Genomic DNA, 19,852 nt, shown 5'->3' with positions numbered 1-19,852 from the left:
TTTCGCTAAGCCTTGGTCAAATTTCAGGCGCTGTGCTCAAACTTATTGCTGAAACGCGTTTAGCAATGTCCGACGACGAGGAAGTAACTTACGTGAAGCGTCAAAAAGTTGTTCATTATGGAAGTTTTGAGGAACACGAAAGGCAACGTTTGGCGAAACTTCATCAGTCGGAGAATTCCAATGACAAGGAAGCAATTACGAGCTTTTCAAATGAAATGGATGATAATAAAGATGGAAGTTCGTCAGATTCTGATGATGATCAAGATGAGGGAGCATCAGCTTCCGAAGCTGGAAAATCAGAGAAAAAAGGAATTGCGGGTCTCAGTGAAGGAATCAGAGCGGCAATTGCGGCTGGGAATATCAACTTTTCAGATGGTAAGCTTGATTTTTGGTGATTATCACTTAAAAGTAACCATTTTCTTCCAGAATACATGGACTTGGAAGATGAAATGAGCAAAGACAAACAAATTCTCTTGGAAGAATTTGAACGCAGGAAAAAAGCTCGCCAAATTAACGTTTCTACCGATGATGGAGAAGTTAAAGCCACTTTAAGAACCCTACAAGAACCCATATGTCTATTTGGAGAGGGACCTGCCGAGAGACGAGAGAGATTAAGAAATATCTTGGCCAGAATTGGTGAAGACGTCATAAGGCGAAGGCGAGAAGAACAAGCGGAAAGGGAAGTCAAAGCCAGGGAACTGACTGAAAAAACGTGGTATCACGAGGGATCAGATAGTTTACTCAAAGCCCGGCTGCACATTGCCGAATATTCCTTACCCAAAGCCATGCAAAGGTTGCAAAAAGCTAGAGAAGACAAAAAAACTAGTACCGAAGCTGACTCCCATCAAAAACACGCCAAGAAACAGGAATTATATAAACAATTACGGGTAAATTCAATTAAAATATTTTAATTTTATTATACAATTAATCTATAATTAAATTATTTTCAGTCCTTGACAATTAGCTGCAGTCAAATTGGTGACAATCGTCCAATATCATTTTGTAGTTTTAGCCCTGATAGCAAAATGATTGCCACTTCTTCCTGGTAATAGGCTAGGATTAAAATCTAATTTAATTAGGCCAGAATTAACAATTTAATCTAATTTAAAATAAAGGAGTGGATTGTGTAAATTATGGACCATTCCTGACTGCAAATTAATCCGGCCTCTTAGAGGTCACAATTGCAATGTTAGTTGCGTCGTTTTCCATCCCCAAGCGACCATTTCCCATTCGGCAGACGCCATTAACTTGGCTTCTTGCGGAATGGACGGAACCGTCAAGTTATGGAACTTATTAAGTGAAGAACCAATTGCCGACCTGGAAGGCCATCACCCTCACAGAGTATCCAGACTCGGGTTTCATCCATCAGGAAGATATTTAGCTACTTGCGTGTATGTAATTATAAGTTAATTAAGATAATTACTGGTTTGTAATTAACTCCATTAATTAGATTTGATAATTCTTGGAGATTATGGGACTTGGAAGTTGGTGAGGAACTTCTTCATCAAGAGGGACATAGTAAACCAGTTTATGATATTGCCTTTCATCCAGATGGTTCCTTAGCAGCGACTGGGTAATTAATTGGTTTCGCCTCTTCTTTTAATTATTGTTAATTAATTAATTAATACTAATTGGTTTTCTTTTTTTATTATTTATTTCTTTTGTCTTCAAGGGGAATGGATTCGTTTGGTCGCATATGGGACTTGAGATCAGGCAGATGCATTATGTTCATGGAAGGCCATTTGAAATCAGTTTTATCAGTTGATTTCTCGCCTAATGGTTACCACGTTGCAAGTGGTAGTGAGGATAATACGGTAAAAGTATGGGATTTAAGACAAAGGAGGTGCGAGTACACAATACCGGCTCATTTGGATCTTGTTACCAGAGTCTTATTTGAGAGTAAGTCTTATTTTTAACTTATTTTTTAGTGAATTATTTGTTGAGTAGGCTGGCTCAAGATCATTTATAAATGGCCCCTTTTTATCCATAGAGTTTAGGAACTAATATAGACTTAATTTAATCTGTGTTAAACCAAGGCTTAACCCTTTTTTCCCCATAGAAAATGGCGGAGGTCAATTTTTAATTTCAACATCTTATGATAACAAAGTCAAAGTTTGGGCTCATCCCGGATGGACCCCCATTCAAACCCTAAGTGGTCACGACAGTAAAATAATGGGGGCTGATATTGCTCAAGATGGATCCTACATAGCCACAGCCTCCTATGATCGGACCTTCAAACTGTGGGCCCAGGATTAATTAAACGTAAGAAATTTTTTAATTTCAACAAATAACAAAGAGAAATAAAAAATAAATGATGACAATTTTTTATATGGTAGCAAATATATTTTAAATTTATTTACATAAGAAATAAACAAAGAAAAAATAATACTCCCTAATAAAAAAACTAATACATTTAATTAAAATGCTGATTTAGTTTTAATTTTTTTTTTGAACATTTGGGGGTAATTAAAAATAATATCATGAACAAAGAACGTTCTAAACAAAAATGCCGGAGAAAAATAATTAAAATAGATTTTTTCTTTAAACAAATTAATAAATCGTATTTTAAAGCAAAAGTTGGTTTACACTTAAACGCGTAATTAAAAATAAATAATTAATTAACATTTGTTATGAGCAGTTAACTTTTGCGTGTGATTTAGAATTAATCACTAATAATAATAATTAACTTAAGGGGACAAAATTCGCTTCTACATTTTGTTAGTTAATTATAATTAACCTAAAATAAAAAATATATTTATTTGAAAAAAATTAAATTTAAATTTAAACTTTATAGGTTTATTTAAATTGAGCAATAAAAAATAAAATTTAGCTCAATTAAATTAAACTATCCAAAATTCGAGATAGTTAAATATTAACAAACTAGCCTATTATTTAGAAGGGGGGGGGAATAGGTTTTAACGTAAAATTTGAATTGAACTGGCTATTTTTTTAAATTAAGCCAAAAAGAAAAATACATTTTACGGCTTTGGTGTCGCTAATTACGGTGGAACAATTAACTCTAAGCGCGTCTTAATTAAGAACTATTGTTAGAGATGGAAGACCCCCATGAAATAATCGATTCGTTGGAATGACCAGCTGCTTCCAAAACTGCCATTCTAGCTTTAGATTCTACCACGAAAATATTTTCTTGCGCCGTCGAAAATTCGTCAATCCTAATTATATTTTGATTAATTAGATTAATTTGACGCCTTTCTTAATAAAAAAATAGATCTTAAGTTTGTAGCAAACAAAGAAAGCTAACAGAAATTTAAACGAGCCAAAAAAAGTATTTTAAAAATACTTCTTTGAACTTTAAATTTAAAGTTCACGCCAGCTTTAAGAATATTAGTTAATAATTTTAGTAATTTAATTTTGGAAGAAGAAAATTAGTTTTAGAAGCTTTAAGCGCAAAATTGGCATAAATAGGCGAAAGGGGTCGTGTAAAGCATTTTTTTTCCAAAAAGACTTGGTGTTGGTGATAAAGGAATAGTAACTCTAGCTTAGAAATTATCATCACCGCTAGATAATATTCCTTTTTGTTTTTTGGGGGGGAAATGTGTTACGTATTTTTACAATGAAATCATAATCATACTGATTTTTCGTCTCCCCCTTTTTTGTCTAGGATTTTTTTAGGGGAGGCGATGACGTCTTCGTCAGATTCCAGGCCTTCGACAAGCCTGGGACCATTGGCTCCCAACATCCCAATGCTGAGTATAATAACAACATCAACAAAGTGAAATAGTAACAAACACTCCGGAAAAAGAGAATAAAAACACGACCAAAACAAACAAACAAACAAACATTTTGTTATCGACACATTTTGCTTCATAAAAATTAATCATTATTTCAAATGAAGCAAAATGAGTTTGAGTTCATTGTTAAGCCTAAAAAAAACTTAATGTTACTTTGGTTTGAGACCAACCGATCGAGATAGAAGCCGAGATTAACGGAAAGAAAGCTACGAGAAAGTTTAGTATTTACGTGGTTTAAGCTTACATCTATTCTAAAGACTAAAAGAGCGCCGCCCGGACCCCAACCAACTAACTAAACCTAACTAGTTCAACACTAACGACTCAAAGACATCTTACTTGTCATAGATGACACCGTCAACTCCGTCTTTTTTCAGATTTTTAACAATTTCCGATCCATTTATATCGTCACCCCAACAAAATAGAATCAAATTTCGACTCTTGACAAAGTTAATTAGAGATCGGTCGCGTAGAAGTTCCTCAGTATGGACGCTAATACCCTGATGTGGTAAAACAATCGTTAAAACCCAGTTCAATACGTCAAGGTATCACCAACGACTTACTAAGAAGCCACTGGACATTGCAAAATATACAGCCATGGGAACAGTCGAGGTGCGCGTGTCCAGATAGGGCGGGTAACGGTCAGTTTGCCCTTGAGTTAAGAAGAGAAGAGGATACGTGTTTTGCTTCAAGCAAATCCTGGAATGATAACAATTCCAGTTAATCATTCTTCATTCTTGACCAATGGACAATGCAGTCGTCATACATTGCGCAGATATCAGGATGAAAGCAAGAAAAAATGATGTAACGATTGCCGGCGTGTTCCAGGATGGTCTTCAATATAATGTCCAGGTACGTGTTGAGATCAAATTGATGGTCCATTTCCCACGTACCATCCTGCTCAGGGTTTTATAGGTCAAGTTAGGTTTGGGGAAAGAAGGGCTGGGGGGTCGTAAAACATTGACCAAACTGACCCTATATTGCATTGGACATTTAATTTCAACGTTAAATCCCACCCTGGGGTCAACCGCCTCCAAAACGTGTTGAAGGGTAGGAAAGGGTTGATTTTCTTCCACGTCATCCTCGCAAAAATCGTATTGATGTTGTTCCGCGTCGGTCGGACTAAGTTTTAGTTTTTGAAGTTGACGAGCCGTTAAATCTTTAACTGCTAATTGCATTCGTTCTTCGTCAACTTGTTTTTTCTAATCGTCACGTGTTCAACAGATAAAGAAAGGAATTAAAGTTAGAAAACCCCCGATTTTAGAAATGTCAGACGTTGATAAAGAATTAACGGGCTTTGGGGTTATAACAACCTTTTTCATGGCGATGCAAATGTAATAATCGTGATAAATGACAGGCACTTTATCTTTCGATAACTGAACGTCTAATTCCACCATATCGGCTCCCTTTAATACGAGTTCAATAGAATGTTACGATTTGGAATATTTACGGGATGACTTTAAAAATATGTATAAAAATCGGCCCTACGTGTCTAGCAGCGTAGTTAAATGACGCCACCGTGTTTTCTAATACATTTTCCACCCTAAAGTTAATTAAAATCATGTCATTTAGTTGAAAACCTTCTTTACACGAGGGAAATTAAAATGTTTTCATAGCTTGGGCAAAAATCTATATTTTGGTGCTTTTTGAGCCACTCAAAGACCAACCAATTTGGGAAGCAGGGGAAAGTTTGTACCTAAGTTCAAAGGGGGAACTGGTGCGCAAGTTCAAAGCGGGAACCATCGCGCTAGCTCAAAGCGGGAACTATTGTTAAAGATAAAAGCAGTGTTAAAACTAGTGTTAAAAGTTCAAATGAGGAACTAGTCCTACTATTAAAAGATAAAAGCGGGATCGAAACTATTGTTAAAGTTCAAATGAGGAACTACTGTTAACTGTAACGAGGAAACTTTCCTAAAATCTCAAGGAGGTTAATCGCGTTACTATGCAAGATTTAGACGATAATTATCGATCGTGTTTTCAATTTTAGTTTTATCTTAGCGGGCGCGATATTTACTTATCAGTTCTACGGCGATTTCCAGCTCCTCTATGTCCAACATCGAGCCCTTTCTTAACGGCTTTCCAACTTCGGGTGTACGACCGGCGACAATTGGAAAGATAATCTCTCATGGGACGAACAATCAGGTACTCGACTATAAGTGGATGGTGTTTTTTTCAAAATGTTATAACAATCTCGAGTACTATTTTCTTTTCGTTGCCACGCGATAACCGTTAGGCCACCGCCGCGTTATTTAGGTTAAGATTAGGTAATTAGATAAACATATATTTACTCGTTAATTGGCCTATTGGTTGTTGACGTTTTCCCGTAATTGGCATTGTACACGTTCCCGTCGTATCTCTCAAGTTACTCGGTAAAATGTAACAAAATCCCATATGAGTCGGGATCAATCCACTCAAGTTTGAAACTCCGTTGATTCCGTTTGACGTGCTGGAAGTGGTGGAAGAATCGTCCTCCATTTTAATCTCGGATGATTTAGAAACGACGGGGACTTCGTAGGAATAGAAGTCAACCATGTACGCCTAAAAAATGCCAGAAAATTAACGTTAATAACGTTAATTTAAGCGGGATTTAAATTTAAATGATATTAAATTAAAAGCCAGATGGGGATTCGGGGAGGGAAATAAGGAATGTTTTTTTTTTGACCTGAAAATAATATTAGGTAAAAAAAAATAGTAGTAATTTAAAAATGTTTTCGTAACCTTTTGGGTGCGTTAACACCAATTACTAAACAAAAAATGCACGTGGTTTGTCTGTGTTTTTTTTTTTTTTTTGGTTAGTAAATATCGAGGGTGGAACATTTTGAAGGTCTAAAAAATATCAGCGATTTTTTTTTTTTTTTTTTTTTTTGACGAATTCTGGGAAAGTTTTGGCATTTTTCGTAGAATTCTGGGAAAGTTTTTGTTTGTTTTTTTTTTTTAAATAACTATCGCTGCAATTGGAAACTTTGTGTGTTTGTACTGTAGTATCAGGAGGAGAGAATACGAAGAGTTTTTATAATAATTTTCGTCGGTTTTCTGAAATAAACAAAAAATGTGCGACGAAAATATTATTATTCGTAAAAATTCCACTTAAATAATCCTAAAAAAGATAAAAATGAATGCGTATTTGTTTTTCCCTCCCCACTTGACAAGTGAGGGATGGATGCCTTTTTAGTTACTTTAGTTTAGTCGTCGCTAGAAAAATCATCTTTGATTACGCGCAAAATGAAAAGGCACAAAAAACAAACGTACGAGGCGAGGGCGCGGTGTTTACAAAGTAAATAACTATCTTACTATCGTATTTGGTTGAAGCATTTGAGCTTGGAAGATTACAAAATCGTCTGGAGAATAAAGACGACCAAATTGCTCTTGTTTTTGGAAATGACATTCAGTGTCATTCATCACCTAGCCATAAAGATAGCAACTCTCAGAGACTGTGGTGGTTGCAAGTGCAACATCGAGTATCTTACAGCGTATTCTATGACAGGCCAACCATTTTCGGTTTTAGCTTCAAAAATAGAGTTGCTTTCTTGTTCGCTATCGTCCATTGATTGAATACTGACCTATTTTATCGAAAATTAAAAATTAAGGGCGATTTTTATCAATATAAATCGCCTAAAGGACAAGTCTCATGAAAAAAATATTAATTGTAGAGCTTCAAAATTATATAAAAAAACAAAGTGGTTGTTTTCTTAGTTTAACATCACAAACACGCGCATCAGGTCTTATCTACAAGGGCCTAGCGTCCCGTTGAACATTGAAATAGTTTTTTTCTGAACTATTAAAAGTGTTTCTAAAATTTCATGAGACTTGTCCTTTAAACATTATTTTATCAATTAGCTGAAATTAATCTCAAATTTGGTTCTATAACCTCAAATAAACGACCAATATCATTGAAAACATTTCCATTTCAGACATTTGAAAACTTTCACACATTACATAACGCGTAATATATCTCTCAGTATAAATTTATCTAATGTACACGCATACACGTTTCTGTCACATTTATCTTTCCAGATGTTTTTTATACCTCTGAAATTCTTCTGCTTAGATCAATGGGGGAGATTCTCATCGAGAACGGTTTCTCCCGTCGACTTTGCTTCCAGATAGTGATGGGATTATTGTAGAATTTAAATTGCACGACCGATTCTTGGGTCAACCATCCCGGTTCGATCTTTTCGATTCCGTCGTAATACCCGAAGGTATCCAAGTGATTCGGCTCGCGTGGTTCGGCAAAACCATTCTTTAATGAAGGAATGATACGAGGACTTCCGTGAGTCTCCCATCGTCGAACGACAACCTCCCTGTTGCTCTCTTTCTCTCTCATGGGACTGAATGACGTACACGAGGTATCTTGATGAAACATTGACATGACCGTCGGAGGAAAATGATGCGATTCCAGAATGATACAAATCAGGTAACGAAACTCTATCGTCTCGTCTGACGGTAAACGCACTAAAGTTGACCAATGATCACTGTTGAATGGAGTTAGATCACTCTTCGGTAAAGGGTTATAGACTTATCCTCATGATTATATGCAAGTGACAAAACTAGTTTTGATAGTGTGAAAAAAGACCGTCAATTATTCTTTATTACCTATTTGGGTCATCTTGCGTAAGAGCTACGCAATTAGCTACGTGCCATTCCCCTAATTCTGGCACGTTACCACAAACGCAGACACTTTCTCCAGGCGCGGTTTGAGCTTGAACCTTCAGTAAAACGTCTCTGTACCCTTTTGTCATACTTTTCGGATGCATTTTATAGTCTTTTTTTGTACTAATTTATATAGAATTAAAACTGGTTCTTGTTCTCGCGAGGTACTCTTTTCAGGATGACATTTATGTTGATGAAAAATTAATGAAATCACAGCCAATCCTTTCGGTTTTATTTAATCACAACCTGATTAAAGAATAACGATTTTATTACTGGGTAATTATCTAAAATATCTTCCCGGATCGGAAGAAAAATAATCAACAGTCTGGGGGTGACAACGACACAGTCCAAATTGATAGGTAGCTCCAATTTATAAGGGATATCGCGTTAACTCTAAGCTAGCTGATATTGTAAGAGTCTAAAGTTCAATTTTTTTTATAAATTTTTTTAACGCGCGACTCAGTGAGGGGACGTTTTTATTATCTTTAATAATTCTAATCTATTTGCATCGCCGTCAACTATGAACACGTGTAATCTTAAATTTTTATCGATTATTTTATCTTATTTTTTTTTTAATCAAATACTAGACTAGAGAGAGTAGATTTTGCAAAAATTTTCCTGAATAAGTATTTATTAAAAATTGTGCGTAAAGAGGAATGTAAATAGGATGATGCAATTAAGAAAAACGAACAAAAACTAGTGAAGGGAATTACTAATTAGACCATATTATTTAATTTAATTAAATTACTTACTATCGACGGCGTATCTGGGGGGTGAATAATTAATTCAAAATGACGCAAGTTCCGTGTAATTAAAGCCAACCCGACGTTATTGACCCGTTTTACTTTTAAATTTCTTATACACGGACCGACTGAGAGAGCGCCCGAGTTACTGAACTACCCCGCTGGAAGTGGTGATAACCCCTTCCTCCTATAACAACGAAGAGAAAAAATTAATTATTTTGACGGGGCTCCGAGCCAGGTGGGAAAGGACATAATAAAGGCCGCTGTCAGGGGGGAAGAAACCTTGGAACTCATTTCCTTTACTGTGGGCGGGGCGAGACCACAATAACTTTCAATGTAAAATGACAGACATCGGTCCATCTATTCTATGGGCTTAACTATTAAGGGGTGGTGGCATTCAAAATGGACCGAGGGAATAACGCACACACGGAATAACGTATAATCGGAATAACGCATACAAACCGGAATAAGGCATAATGGGAATAAGGCATAAACGGAATAGCGCATAAACGGATTAACGCATAACCGGAATAACGTATAACCGGATTAACGCATAACCGGAATAACGTATAACCGGATTAACGCATAAACGGAATAACGCATAGCCGGAATAACGTATAACCGGATTAACGCATAGCCGGAATAACGTATAACCGGATTAACGCCCAACCGGAATAACGCATAACCGGAATAGCGCATAACCAGAATTACGCACAAACGGAATAACGCATAAACGGAATAGCGCATAAACGGATTAACGCACAAATGGAATAACGCATAGCCGGAATAACGTATAACCGGATTAACGCCTAACCGGAATAACGCATAACCGGAATAGCGCATAACCAGAATTACGCACAAACGGAATAACGCATAAACGGAATAGCGCATAAACGGATTAACGCATAAACGGAATAACGCATAAACGGAATAGCGCATAAACGGAATAACGTATAACCGGATTAACGCATAAACGGAATAACGCATAAACGGAATAACGTATAACCGGATTAACGTACAACCGGAATGACGTATAACCGGATTAACACATAAACGGAATAACACATAGCCGGAATAACGTATAACCGGATTAACGCATAACCGGAATAACGTATAACCGGATTAACGCCCAACCGGAATAACGTATAACAGGATTAAAGCATACACGGAATGGCGCATAAACATTTAGAGACGGTCCCCTATCATGGCTTTAGGAAGGTCGCCTGAGCTACGCTTTCAACGCTTGTAGCAGAAAAGGAAGAGTTTCTTGACGCGGAGCCTCCGAGATATGCATGTCGATTTTTACGTGGGGAAATATCCATTTTCATAGAGGAAATATTTTTACCCTTTGTGTGTACGAGGTGGCGCTTTAATGACCGTAGCGACCGGGGTCTTCCATAAATTATCGATGACATTTTAGGGGCTGATTATAAAACTTTTATGAAAGAGAAAGGTTTCACCTTTAAATTAACGTAATTTTTTAAGGGCTATTCACTTTTTATTGAATCTATTGGTTAGATTGTATGGACAGAAAAGTAATTATGAGATTTTAACATCGTTGTTTTTTTAGTAAAACAAAACTTCTTGAATTTTTTTACTCCTTCGTAACCTTTAATTTTTTTAACCTTAACATTTTTTTCCTTTACTTCTTTGGAATGATTGTTTAATAAAGGTCTTCGGAAATTTTCAAAAACATTTTTTAACTATCCGCGACCTCGGCTTCACCGCTCTACGTCTATACCTTGCCCTAATATTGTAGCAGTCGACGGGGTCATGAGGCTGAACTTGTTTATTTTACGGTGCTGAAAGCGCCACCAAGCGGGAAAATACGGCGAACTAAATTAGTCCAAAAAATATTCTCGCTTCGCTACATGCATGGGCCTAGATATCTCGGAGGCTCCGCTTGACGTCATAGACTTATAGAAAGTAGTACGAGATCGCTGGCGATCCAAACGTTATTTTTGGAACTAAAGCTACTTTATGAGCCAATCCACGGCTTGTTTCAACGAAGTGTACAATTGTTTTTATATCTATATACTTTTGATGATATTTACAGAGGCGTAGCCAGGGATTTTGATGCCCAGGGCGGTTGCGACTGTTAAAGGGGTTAACCCCCAATTCACCCAATTTAAAACACCCAATTCGCATTTACCCAAGCGACAATCAACCCAATTCCCAGTTCTCCTATTCCAATTAACCCAATATTGCATACCCAAAAAGACTCAAATAAAGTAGAATTTGATGGTTTTATTTATTTATTTTTTCATTCCATAAGGGATACACTTACATGAAGTGTATAACCGCTCCAAAGAGGAAGAGACGTCCTCCTTACCAAACCAAACCTAACCTTACATAACATAACAGTAGCGTTTTGGAAAAGGCATATTATTTGAGAAGTCAATGAAGCTAAACATCAATATTTTGGAAAAGGCGTAACATTGTTAAATGATTAATAAAATGTTATTAACCTAACTTGACCAAACCAAACCTAACCTAACCTAACCTAACCTAACATAACATAACATAAAATAACAGTAATGTTTTGGAAAAGGCGAGATCCGAACAGAACCTTCCTAAAGCCATGATAGGGGACCGTCCCTAAATGTTTATGCGCCATTCCGTGTATGCTTTAATCCTGTTATACGTTATTCCGGTTGGGCGTTAATCTGGTTATACGTTATTCCGGTTATGCGTTAATCCGGTTATACGTTATTCCGGCTATGCGTTATTCCGTTTATGCGTTAATCCGGTTATACGTTATTCCGGCTATGCGTTATTCCGTTTATGCGTTAATCCGGTTATACCTTATTCCGGTTATGCGTTAATTCGGTTATACGTTATTCCGTTTATGTGTTATTCCGTTTATGCGTTAATCCGGTTATACGTTATTCCGGTTATACGTTAATCCGGTTATACGTTATTCCGTTTATGCGTTATTCCGTTTATGCGTTAATCCGGTTATACGTTATTCCGTTTATGCGCTATTCCTTTTATGCGTTATTCCGTTTATGCGTTATTCCGTTTATGCGTTAATCCGATTATGCGCTATTCCGTTTATGCGCTATTCCGTTTGTGCGTAAATCTGGTTATGCGCTATTCCGGTTATGCGTTATTCCGTTTATGCGTTAATCCGGTTATACGTTATTCCGGTTATGCGTTAATCCGGTTATACGTTGTTCCGCCTATGCGTTATTCCGTTTATGCGTTAATCCTGTTATACGTTATTCCGGTTATGCGTTAATCCGGTTATACGTTATTCCGTTTATGCGTTAATCCGTTTATGCGCTATTCCGTTTATGCCTTATTCCCATTATGCCTTATTCCGGTTTTTATGCGTTATTCCGATTATACGTTATTCCGTGTGTGCGTTATTCCCCCTTCCCTTCAAAATCTCAAATACATCAACCATAGATATAGTAAAACTATAAAGGGTCTAGATCCACTTCACTGGCTTAGGCTTAACGAAAAAAACGTGGAAGGGGCAACGAGCAGACAGCCGCTATTTTCTGGGGGTAGCCGTATAAAACGCCATCTATCGGGAACTTTCGAAACTAAATTAAGGGATGAGCTTAGAGTAGTGGCACTCTATGTTAACCCCCTATAGGGCATAATAAGTCAAACCCTCGGAGATGCCATTACTCCATTTTATACGAGCTAAGAGCGGAAAAACGTATTTTATAAATTTTACACCTGTAAAATCTTTTAAAAAACACTTGGAACTTGTATTTCTACTTACTTTCGAGGAAATACCACCGTTTTCTGAAGGTAAGAGTCTTTTTTTATACATTTATTAGTAATAAAAACATTTAAGGCGAGCTAAGCCTTGGTCATGGCCATAATGTAGATTTGATTTGCACATAGAGAAAAGAGGCTGTACTTTTGTGACTTGGAAAATTTATTTTTTAGGCTATTCGAACATTTCTATGGCAAAATGAGGTAGGCCTAGGAGACTAATGAAATATTTAGAGGATAATTTTGGAAGCAAGGTATCATTGATGAATTGGTTGTCTTTCACTATGATCAAGATTTCGATGTTATCGGGTGGCACAAATACTGCCCAAAAGCATACGGGTACGTTACACACGAAAAGCTGACCCTGAATCTGATGATAGACATTCCAGTTCATCCGTTTCTTCGTCAATGTAAAGGTAAAAGTTACCCGAAGCTGCTTTTCCTCTGATAGTTTCTTTATTCTTGAAAATAGTGTAAGGGCATTTGATCTCCACTAAGTATAGCTGGTCCTCAACCAGTATAAGGCAATCGGGGCTTGCCCCAAGGAAGCAAAATTGTGGATTAACAATCAAACCCACAGAGGTGTGACACTGGGTATTGATGTGTTGCCTGAATATTTGAAAAAGCAGCGGGTTCATGCTTCAATCCATGATCAAAGGACAACGCTCCCATTTCTTCTGATGCTTCAGATTGTTGCTCGAGAGTCAAATTACGGAGAGTCAGTTTAGGGATAATTTCATCGGTTACATTAATTTGATCTCCAAATTAGGATGGAATCGCGAACCGTACGGTTTGAGCGCTCTACGTAGTCTCTTTCCAGTGGTGGGAAAGAAATCTGATTTTGTAAAATGTTTTGAACAAATCCGTAAACTGGAGATATCAGTGGACAGAGGTCCTACAGCTAATGTTATAGAATTAATCCACTTCTTTCTAGTGGCAGTCTCTTTCGGAAAGTTGTGGTAAGAAAGAAAACGTTCTTTACACCTACAGTTTGAACGCAGCAAACATGAGTTGAAGCCATGATTGTTACATAAATAAGTAAATAAAAACGTTTATGTTATATTTTGTTTTATGCCTTTAAATATAGAGACACACACTTATCAAAGTTTGTTATGGTGGGCACCATTATCGACTCTTATTTTAAGAATATGTAACAGTTTAATGTCCGGATATTTAAATATCAGTACCTTAAAACGTTGCTAACGTTTTTTTAACATGATAAAATAACGTTATTCAACGCTGAAAACAACGCTTATCACTAATCTGCCGTGTTTTACAAGACCAAGGCTTAGCTCGCCTTAAATGTTTTTATTACTAATAAATGTATAAAAAAAGACTCTTACCGTCAGAAAACGGTGGTATTTCCTCGAAAGTAAGTAGAAATACAAGTTCCAAGTGTTTTTTAAACGATTTTACAGGTGTAAAATTTATAAAATACGTTTTTCTGCTCTTAGCTCGTATAAAATGGAGTAATGGCATCTCCGAGGGTTTGACTTATTATGCCCTATAGGGGGTTAACATAGAGTGCCACTACTCTAAGCTCATCCTTTAATTTAGTTTCGAAAGTTCCCGATAGATGGCGTTTTATACGGCTACCCCCAGAAAATAGCGGCTGTCTGCTCGTTGCCCCTTCCACGTCGACCTCCCATTGAATTGTGTATCTATCAACGCGTCAACTTGTTTATTTGAATTCGGCGCCATTATGGCACCGCGTTCGGTGTGTTAAAATAAAGTAACCGGTTACATTTGTTTTGCTTATAATTTATTGCACCGTACGCACTAGTATAGAATCAGCCTATGACCCTTTGTGACCTCTTCAGAACTTGTTTACGGAAGAAGTGATTGTTTACGGTCCTTACGGAAGTAATAAGCCTAAATAATATTGTAAATTAATTTGTATTAATCTGTTAAATTAAAGTTAAACTTTAGTTTTGTCGTTAAAATATGGTGGAAGAATCGGGCGAAGTTAAAAGCGAGGCGAGAACGATAGACGTTGCTAAGGTAAATATCATGACAAGGCTTAGCAGAAATTGCTGTCTAATCTAAAAATCTAGTGCCTTACTTTGATTAAATTTTTCCATTAATTCCCTTATCTTTTATGCCTCTTCTAGAATGACGAAAACAGTCTTGTTGAAGATCCTGACCGTAAACAAGTTAATTCAACGCAGACTTTAGATAGAGAAACCTTGGTAAATAAACAATCTTACAGAGAAAAACGGGTAAATTAATGACTTGATTTTAAAGATTTCGACAGCAGTACACTTCCTCCAAAATTCCAGAGTAAAAAACGTTTCACTCAATCAAAAAAGGGCCTTCTTACTTCGAAAGGGTTAAGTTTTATTTAGAATACAACCTAGGGCATAAGTTAACACTGGCAAAATAATATTTTAGGTCTTACAAATGAAGACATAGATTTGGCTATTGACAGGGTAACCATGGGGGAAAAATCAGTACCATTAAGTAACAATCAAGTGTCTGGTCAGTCGAATAATGTAGTTCCATATCAACAAGGTAGTTGTTAATTGAACATAATTAGAAAAACATGTCATATAATGCTTGATCTTGTAGCTGGCCCCATAATGGTTTACCAACCCCCTCCAACATCATTATGGTATCGTTGGAGAGAGTTTTGTTCTTCTTTAATGGTCATTGGTGCCACGTTTTACGGGTGCTATTTTGTTTTCAAGGTATAATAAATCACAGTAAATTAAGAGTATCTGTAAAATTTTAACAATTATTGATTGTTTAATTAAAAACACAGAGGTTTATTGAGCCACTGCTCTTAGGCAAAACAAAACAGGAAGAAGATAGAATGTCCAAAATTGAAAGACATCTTAATGAACTAAACAAATCCTTAACTCAGCTCAGACATTCGTTAGTTTGTGTTGAATCCACACTATGCAAGCAAAAAAGTGGCATTGAAGATGTAATACTTGATGATTTTCAATCCTAAACAGGGTTTTGTTTACTTTTAACCTTTTCATTGGAAAATTTCTAGTTTACATTGGATTGTGATGCCACAGTTGTAGCCCAAGATGTTCTCAGTGATATTAAAGGGGATATTTCAACTATTAAATCCTTGTTATTGAGCAGGAATCAGTTTCCAGCCGCACCAACCATCACTATACCAACTTGGCAGCTGAAACAACGCGAGGAAGAGAAGAAAGAAGCCCAAAAACAAAATGAGACCAAGGAGGAAGATGAAAATATAAATATTCAATCTGAAAATTTGGAAAATGAGGAAACAACTAAAGAAGCTCAGAAAAGTTCTGATGAGGTATAAAATAAAAATTAATCTATCCTTTTATTCCCTTCCCTAATTAATTAATTTCATATTAAAATTAATTATTTAGGAATATGAAAAATTACCCAATGGTATTAACATAAATGGTACTGATCATTGATAAAATAAATAAACTTCCACCAAAATTTACAAATGTAAAAAAAAAATTCATTAAAATATAAATTTCTGAGAGATTTTTAAGAAAAATTCTGCGTGCTGCATTTCTCTTCTCAAAAAAGACAACTAAAAACTTCCATTTTAAAAAAGTATTCCAGCGTGATTTTACAATCGAGATTATCTTTGTAAATTAAATTAACTTAATCATATATCATATAATTATGAATAAAAATTATACTAAATTTTTTCTTTGGTTGGTTCTTTTTACAACAACATGGTTGACAAATAAAAATTAAAAAGTTGTGATTGTAAATAATTTTCGGATAAAAAAAGTCGTGATTGTAAATAATTTTGAGAAAGTTACAAATTTAATTATAGGAACTAATTAAAATACATGATGTAATATATTATTATGTTTTTTGTTTTTCAAATTTGTTTTGACTTTTGAGAGTGATTAGAAATAACTTTTTTATTGTATTATCTACTTAAAAAATAAAAATTATTAAAATAAAAAACGTATTTTTTTTTTTTAATCTGTGATGAAATTTTAATATAGTAGGCCAATTTTATTTATTTATTTTTTTATTAAAACTAGGCTATTGGCAGCCTTTGATCTCTTCCTATTGATAAAAGCAAAGTGAAAGCTATCAACTGCCTTTAGTTCATATTAACTTTGACGAAGCCAGTGCCTGTGCTGCCATTCAGGAAGGAGGTGTTTCTCCCGCAGCTTCGCAAACGAATTTTGAAACCGGCTCCTATTAATTTAATTAATCAAAGCTTAATTTCTAATCACGAAATTGGACTTAAACTATCATGCTTTAACTCTAAGGTAATTATAATTTCACTTGAAATAATAAGAGCGGCGATAAATTAAGTAGTAATTTGGGAAAGTAGAAAATAGACCAAATTTCTTTAAGCCTTGGCTTCTAAAAGGTCAACTTTTGAAGGGGTGGGGACCGTGTGGGGTGAAATTCTTTTTATTTAAACGTTCAATTAAGTTAATTTTAATTTTAATTGAATTTAACAGTTGCGGCTTTAAAAAAAAAGTAAGAAAATGATTGGAGGGCTATTTATTTACAACCATAAGGGTGAAGTTCTTGTCTCTAGGGTTTACCGGGATGATATTGGGTAGGTTCCCATTGCTTTTATCATTAATTTTTATGGTGTTTAAATTGAGATTAATACTCTATTAGACGAAACGCGGTGGACGCTTTCCGCGTTAACGTGATTCACGCGCGTCAACAAGTTCGTAGCCCCGTCACCAACATAGCTAGAACCAGTTTTTTCCATATTAAAAGAAGCAATATCTGGTTGGCGGCAGTCACCAAACAAAATGTCAATGCAGGCATGGTTTTCGAGTTTCTACTCAAAATGGTCGAAGTTATGCAGTCTTATTTCGGTAAAATAAGCGAAGAGAATGTCAAGAACAACTTTGTACTCATCTATGAACTGTTAGATGGTCAGTTGCGTGGTCCTTAAACTAATTAACATTGGACGGTCTAATATTTGCGTTTCTTTTAGAAATACTTGACTTTGGGTACCCTCAAAATACTGATACGGGAATTTTAAAGACTTTCATCACCCAACAAGGAGTAAAATCTCAAACAAAAGAAGAGCAAAGCCAAATAACATCCCAGGTCACCGGTCAAATTGGATGGAGAAGGGAAGGCATCAAATACAGGAGAAACGAATTGTTCTTGGATGTTTTGGAATACGTCAATTTACTCATGTCTCCCCAAGGTATTGCATTAGGCCTATTTATGTCTATTAGGCCTATTTTTCTTATTATAATCTTTTTTTTTAGGTCAAGTGTTGAGTGCCCACGTTGCAGGCAAGGTGGTCATGAAGTCTTACTTATCAGGAATGCCTGAATGTAAATTTGGCATCAATGATAAAATTACGATGGATAGTAAAGGGAAAACCAGCACTATTGATGATCCAACCAGAACTTCTGGTAAAACTTCCATCGCAATAGATGATTGCCAATTTCATCAGTGCGTCAAATTGAGCAAGTTTGAAAGCGAACACAGTATAAGTTTCATCCCTCCTGATGGAGAATTTGAACTAATGAGGTCACACACGGAAAATTAAGGCTTAATTTAATTAGCTTAATTAATTTAATTATTTATTTAGATATCGGATAACAAAAGATATCAGTTTTCCTTTCCGTATTATTCCTTTGGTGAGGGAAGTTGGTAGAACCAAAATGGAGGTGAAAGTAGTTTTGAAATCCAATTTTAAGCCTTCATTGATTGGACAAAAGATTGAGGTTCGAATTCCGACACCTTTGAATACGAGTGGAGTTCAACTCATTTGTATGAAAGGGAAAGCAAAGTATAAGGCCAGTGAGAATGCCATTGTTTGGAAGTAAGTATCCAACCCCCATTACCCCTTTAAAGCCCTAATTCTAATTAAATTAAATTAATTAGAATTAAGAGAATGGCTGGAATGAAGGAGACTCAACTGAGCGCTGAAATTGAGCTCTTACAAACTGACAACAAGAAGAAATGGAATAGACCACCAATTTCCATGAATTTTGAGGTAATAATATTGTGGTTTTAAATTTAATATAATTAGATTAATTACTAATTATTCCATTTAGGTTCCCTTTGCTCCTTCGGGTTTAAAAGTGCGTTATTTAAAGGTTTTTGAACCAAAACTCAACTACAGTGACCATGATGTCATAAAATGGGTCAGATATATCGGTAGAAGTGGTTTATACGAAACCAGATGCTAAAGAAATGAAAGAAAAAAAGAAAATAATAAAAATAAGGCCAACCAGCGAGAGAATAAAAAGTGTTCGACATTTCGTGGATTGTTTAATATTGGTAGAAATTAAAATTAAGAGAAAAAAAAGTCTAAAAGAAAAAAAGAAAAAACATAAAAAATACGCGTATTTGTTGTTGCAACATTCCAAAGTTTGCACCCTTAATTACTTCAGTATCCCTTTTCTTCTTCAGATTTCTAAAGCTCTTATAATTTTTGTTACTGGTTTAAGTTAAAATATCGTTAGTTATTTTACATTAATTAAATATAAACTGTCTATTTTTTTTTGTAGTCTTTAAAAAAACCAAAAAAAAAAAACAAACATTTTGAGGTCTATTTGTTTTCTCCCGTTGTTTACTTGTTTGTTTTGGCTTCTAAAAGTGTTATAATAAATAATTATTATGATTGTAAACCCTCATTGGTAATATCTTTAATAAGCAAAAGCAAAAATATACAAAATAGTTGTAAAAAACAAATTTAAAAAGAAAAAAAAAACAATATGGATATTAAAATAAAACTGTTATCTAAGTGTGAAATTTAAATTTGGCTTTTTACTTTTATTATCACGATTTTTTTTTATATATTTCCTAAATTTTTAGGGCGTTTGCGTGATTGGAAAACCATGTTAATTCGTCATAGAAATGGAAACAAAATGGCGGATGTATTAGGCTTAAGAAGGTAATGTAATGACGTCACGCGAAAACTACTTCCCAAGGGTCGTGATTAAGCCTAAATCCCGATATTTGGTTTGTTAGTTTTGTTTAATTTTTATGTTTAATATTTCACGGGGTGTGCACCCGCATTGCCTCATT

General features: G+C 35.5%; 4 protein-coding genes and 1 long non-coding RNA gene across 6 annotated transcripts; 4 read left to right on the top strand and 1 right to left on the bottom strand.

Moving 5' to 3' along the window:
* The first annotated feature begins 31 nt into the window (after positions 1-31).
* U4-U6-60K (U4-U6 small nuclear riboprotein factor 60K) lies at positions 32-3,843 on the top strand. Its single transcript, XM_089857383.1, has 8 exons — positions 32-375; positions 427-887; positions 951-1,045; positions 1,116-1,391; positions 1,451-1,573; positions 1,673-1,899; positions 2,060-2,262; positions 3,623-3,843. Exons 1-7 carry the CDS (start codon positions 66-68, stop codon positions 2,254-2,256), a joined length of 1,689 nt encoding a protein of 562 aa, XP_089713509.1. The 5' UTR covers positions 32-65; the 3' UTR covers positions 2,257-2,262; positions 3,623-3,843.
* On the bottom strand, positions 2,372-9,406 carry LOC149709694 (glycerophosphocholine phosphodiesterase GPCPD1-like). Its single transcript, XM_089857370.1, has 14 exons — positions 9,152-9,406; positions 8,343-8,645; positions 7,777-8,221; positions 7,217-7,309; positions 7,041-7,151; positions 6,038-6,287; positions 5,764-5,899; positions 5,238-5,292; positions 5,063-5,155; positions 4,724-4,951; positions 4,516-4,646; positions 4,313-4,448; positions 4,089-4,249; positions 2,372-3,173 (listed from the first exon to the last, which is right to left on the bottom strand). The coding sequence occupies exons 2-14, from the start codon at positions 8,501-8,503 to the stop codon at positions 3,035-3,037; spliced, it is 2,139 nt and encodes a 712-aa protein (XP_089713496.1). The 5' UTR covers positions 8,504-8,645; positions 9,152-9,406; the 3' UTR covers positions 2,372-3,034.
* Positions 9,407-12,789: 3,383 nt separating this feature from the next.
* Positions 12,790-13,934, top strand: LOC149709693 (uncharacterized). Its single transcript, XR_016376061.1, has 2 exons — positions 12,790-13,078; positions 13,168-13,934. It is a non-coding gene; the product is annotated as an uncharacterized LOC149709693 (long non-coding RNA).
* A 687-nt stretch (positions 13,935-14,621) lies between these two features.
* Positions 14,622-16,789, top strand: Pex14 (peroxisomal biogenesis factor 14). Of its 2 annotated transcripts, XM_089857350.1 has the most exons (9): positions 14,622-14,737; positions 14,793-14,875; positions 14,986-15,063; positions 15,119-15,203; positions 15,266-15,385; positions 15,443-15,561; positions 15,636-15,800; positions 15,873-16,151; positions 16,228-16,789. In XM_089857350.1, exons 2-9 carry the CDS (start codon positions 14,819-14,821, stop codon positions 16,276-16,278), a joined length of 954 nt encoding a protein of 317 aa, XP_089713476.1. In that variant the 5' UTR covers positions 14,622-14,737; positions 14,793-14,818; the 3' UTR covers positions 16,279-16,789. The 2 variants fall into 2 exon arrangements, with proteins under 2 accessions (XP_089713476.1, XP_089713467.1); XM_089857341.1 differs by having other exon boundaries at positions 14,662-14,875.
* A 158-nt stretch (positions 16,790-16,947) lies between these two features.
* AP-2mu (adaptor protein complex 2, mu subunit) lies at positions 16,948-19,582 on the top strand. The gene is made up of 8 exons (XM_089857326.1): positions 16,948-17,103; positions 17,302-17,402; positions 17,468-17,733; positions 17,796-18,014; positions 18,079-18,346; positions 18,408-18,641; positions 18,704-18,815; positions 18,877-19,582. The coding sequence occupies exons 2-8, from the start codon at positions 17,329-17,331 to the stop codon at positions 19,009-19,011; spliced, it is 1,308 nt and encodes a 435-aa protein (XP_089713452.1). The 5' UTR covers positions 16,948-17,103; positions 17,302-17,328; the 3' UTR covers positions 19,012-19,582.
* Positions 19,583-19,852: the final 270 nt, after the last annotated feature.

This window comes from Phalangium opilio, unplaced genomic scaffold, assembly GCF_054372755.1.
Source record: "Phalangium opilio isolate 3A_F unplaced genomic scaffold, DU_Popi_V2 ptg000011l_1, whole genome shotgun sequence".
Taxonomy (NCBI): domain Eukaryota; kingdom Metazoa; phylum Arthropoda; class Arachnida; order Opiliones; family Phalangiidae; genus Phalangium; species Phalangium opilio.
Note: the sequence above shows the minus strand (reverse complement) of the source record. Positions and strands in the feature narration are given on the sequence as shown.

Bases quoted from the DNA above. Each gene is read 5' to 3' on its own strand.
- U4-U6-60K (XM_089857383.1), top strand. From the start codon at position 66: ATGTCCGACGACGAGGAAGTAACTTACGTGAAGCGTCAAAAAGTTGTT. The intron at 376-426 runs GTAAGCTTGATT...ATTTTCTTCCAG, and splicing joins GAATATCAACTTTTCAGATG to AATACATGGACTTGGAAGAT. The intron at 1,574-1,672 runs GTAATTAATTGG...TTTGTCTTCAAG, and splicing joins GGTTCCTTAGCAGCGACTGG to GGGAATGGATTCGTTTGGTC.
- LOC149709694 (XM_089857370.1), bottom strand. From the start codon at position 8,503: ATGCATCCGAAAAGTATGACAAAAGGGTACAGAGACGTTTTACTGAAG. The intron at 7,310-7,776 runs GTATAAAAAACA...TCGATAAAATAG, and splicing joins TAAGCAGAAGAATTTCAGAG to GTCAGTATTCAATCAATGGA. The intron at 7,152-7,216 runs GTAAGATACTCG...CTTTATGGCTAG, and splicing joins GGCCTGTCATAGAATACGCT to GTGATGAATGACACTGAATG.
- Pex14 (XM_089857350.1), top strand. From the start codon at position 14,819: ATGGTGGAAGAATCGGGCGAAGTTAAAAGCGAGGCGAGAACGATAGAC. The intron at 15,386-15,442 runs GTAGTTGTTAAT...TTGATCTTGTAG, and splicing joins TGTAGTTCCATATCAACAAG to CTGGCCCCATAATGGTTTAC. The intron at 15,562-15,635 runs GTATAATAAATC...TTAAAAACACAG, and splicing joins GGTGCTATTTTGTTTTCAAG to AGGTTTATTGAGCCACTGCT.
- AP-2mu (XM_089857326.1), top strand. From the start codon at position 17,329: ATGATTGGAGGGCTATTTATTTACAACCATAAGGGTGAAGTTCTTGTC. The intron at 18,347-18,407 runs GTCACACACGGA...TTATTTATTTAG, and splicing joins GGAGAATTTGAACTAATGAG to ATATCGGATAACAAAAGATA. The intron at 18,816-18,876 runs GTAATAATATTG...TATTCCATTTAG, and splicing joins CAATTTCCATGAATTTTGAG to GTTCCCTTTGCTCCTTCGGG.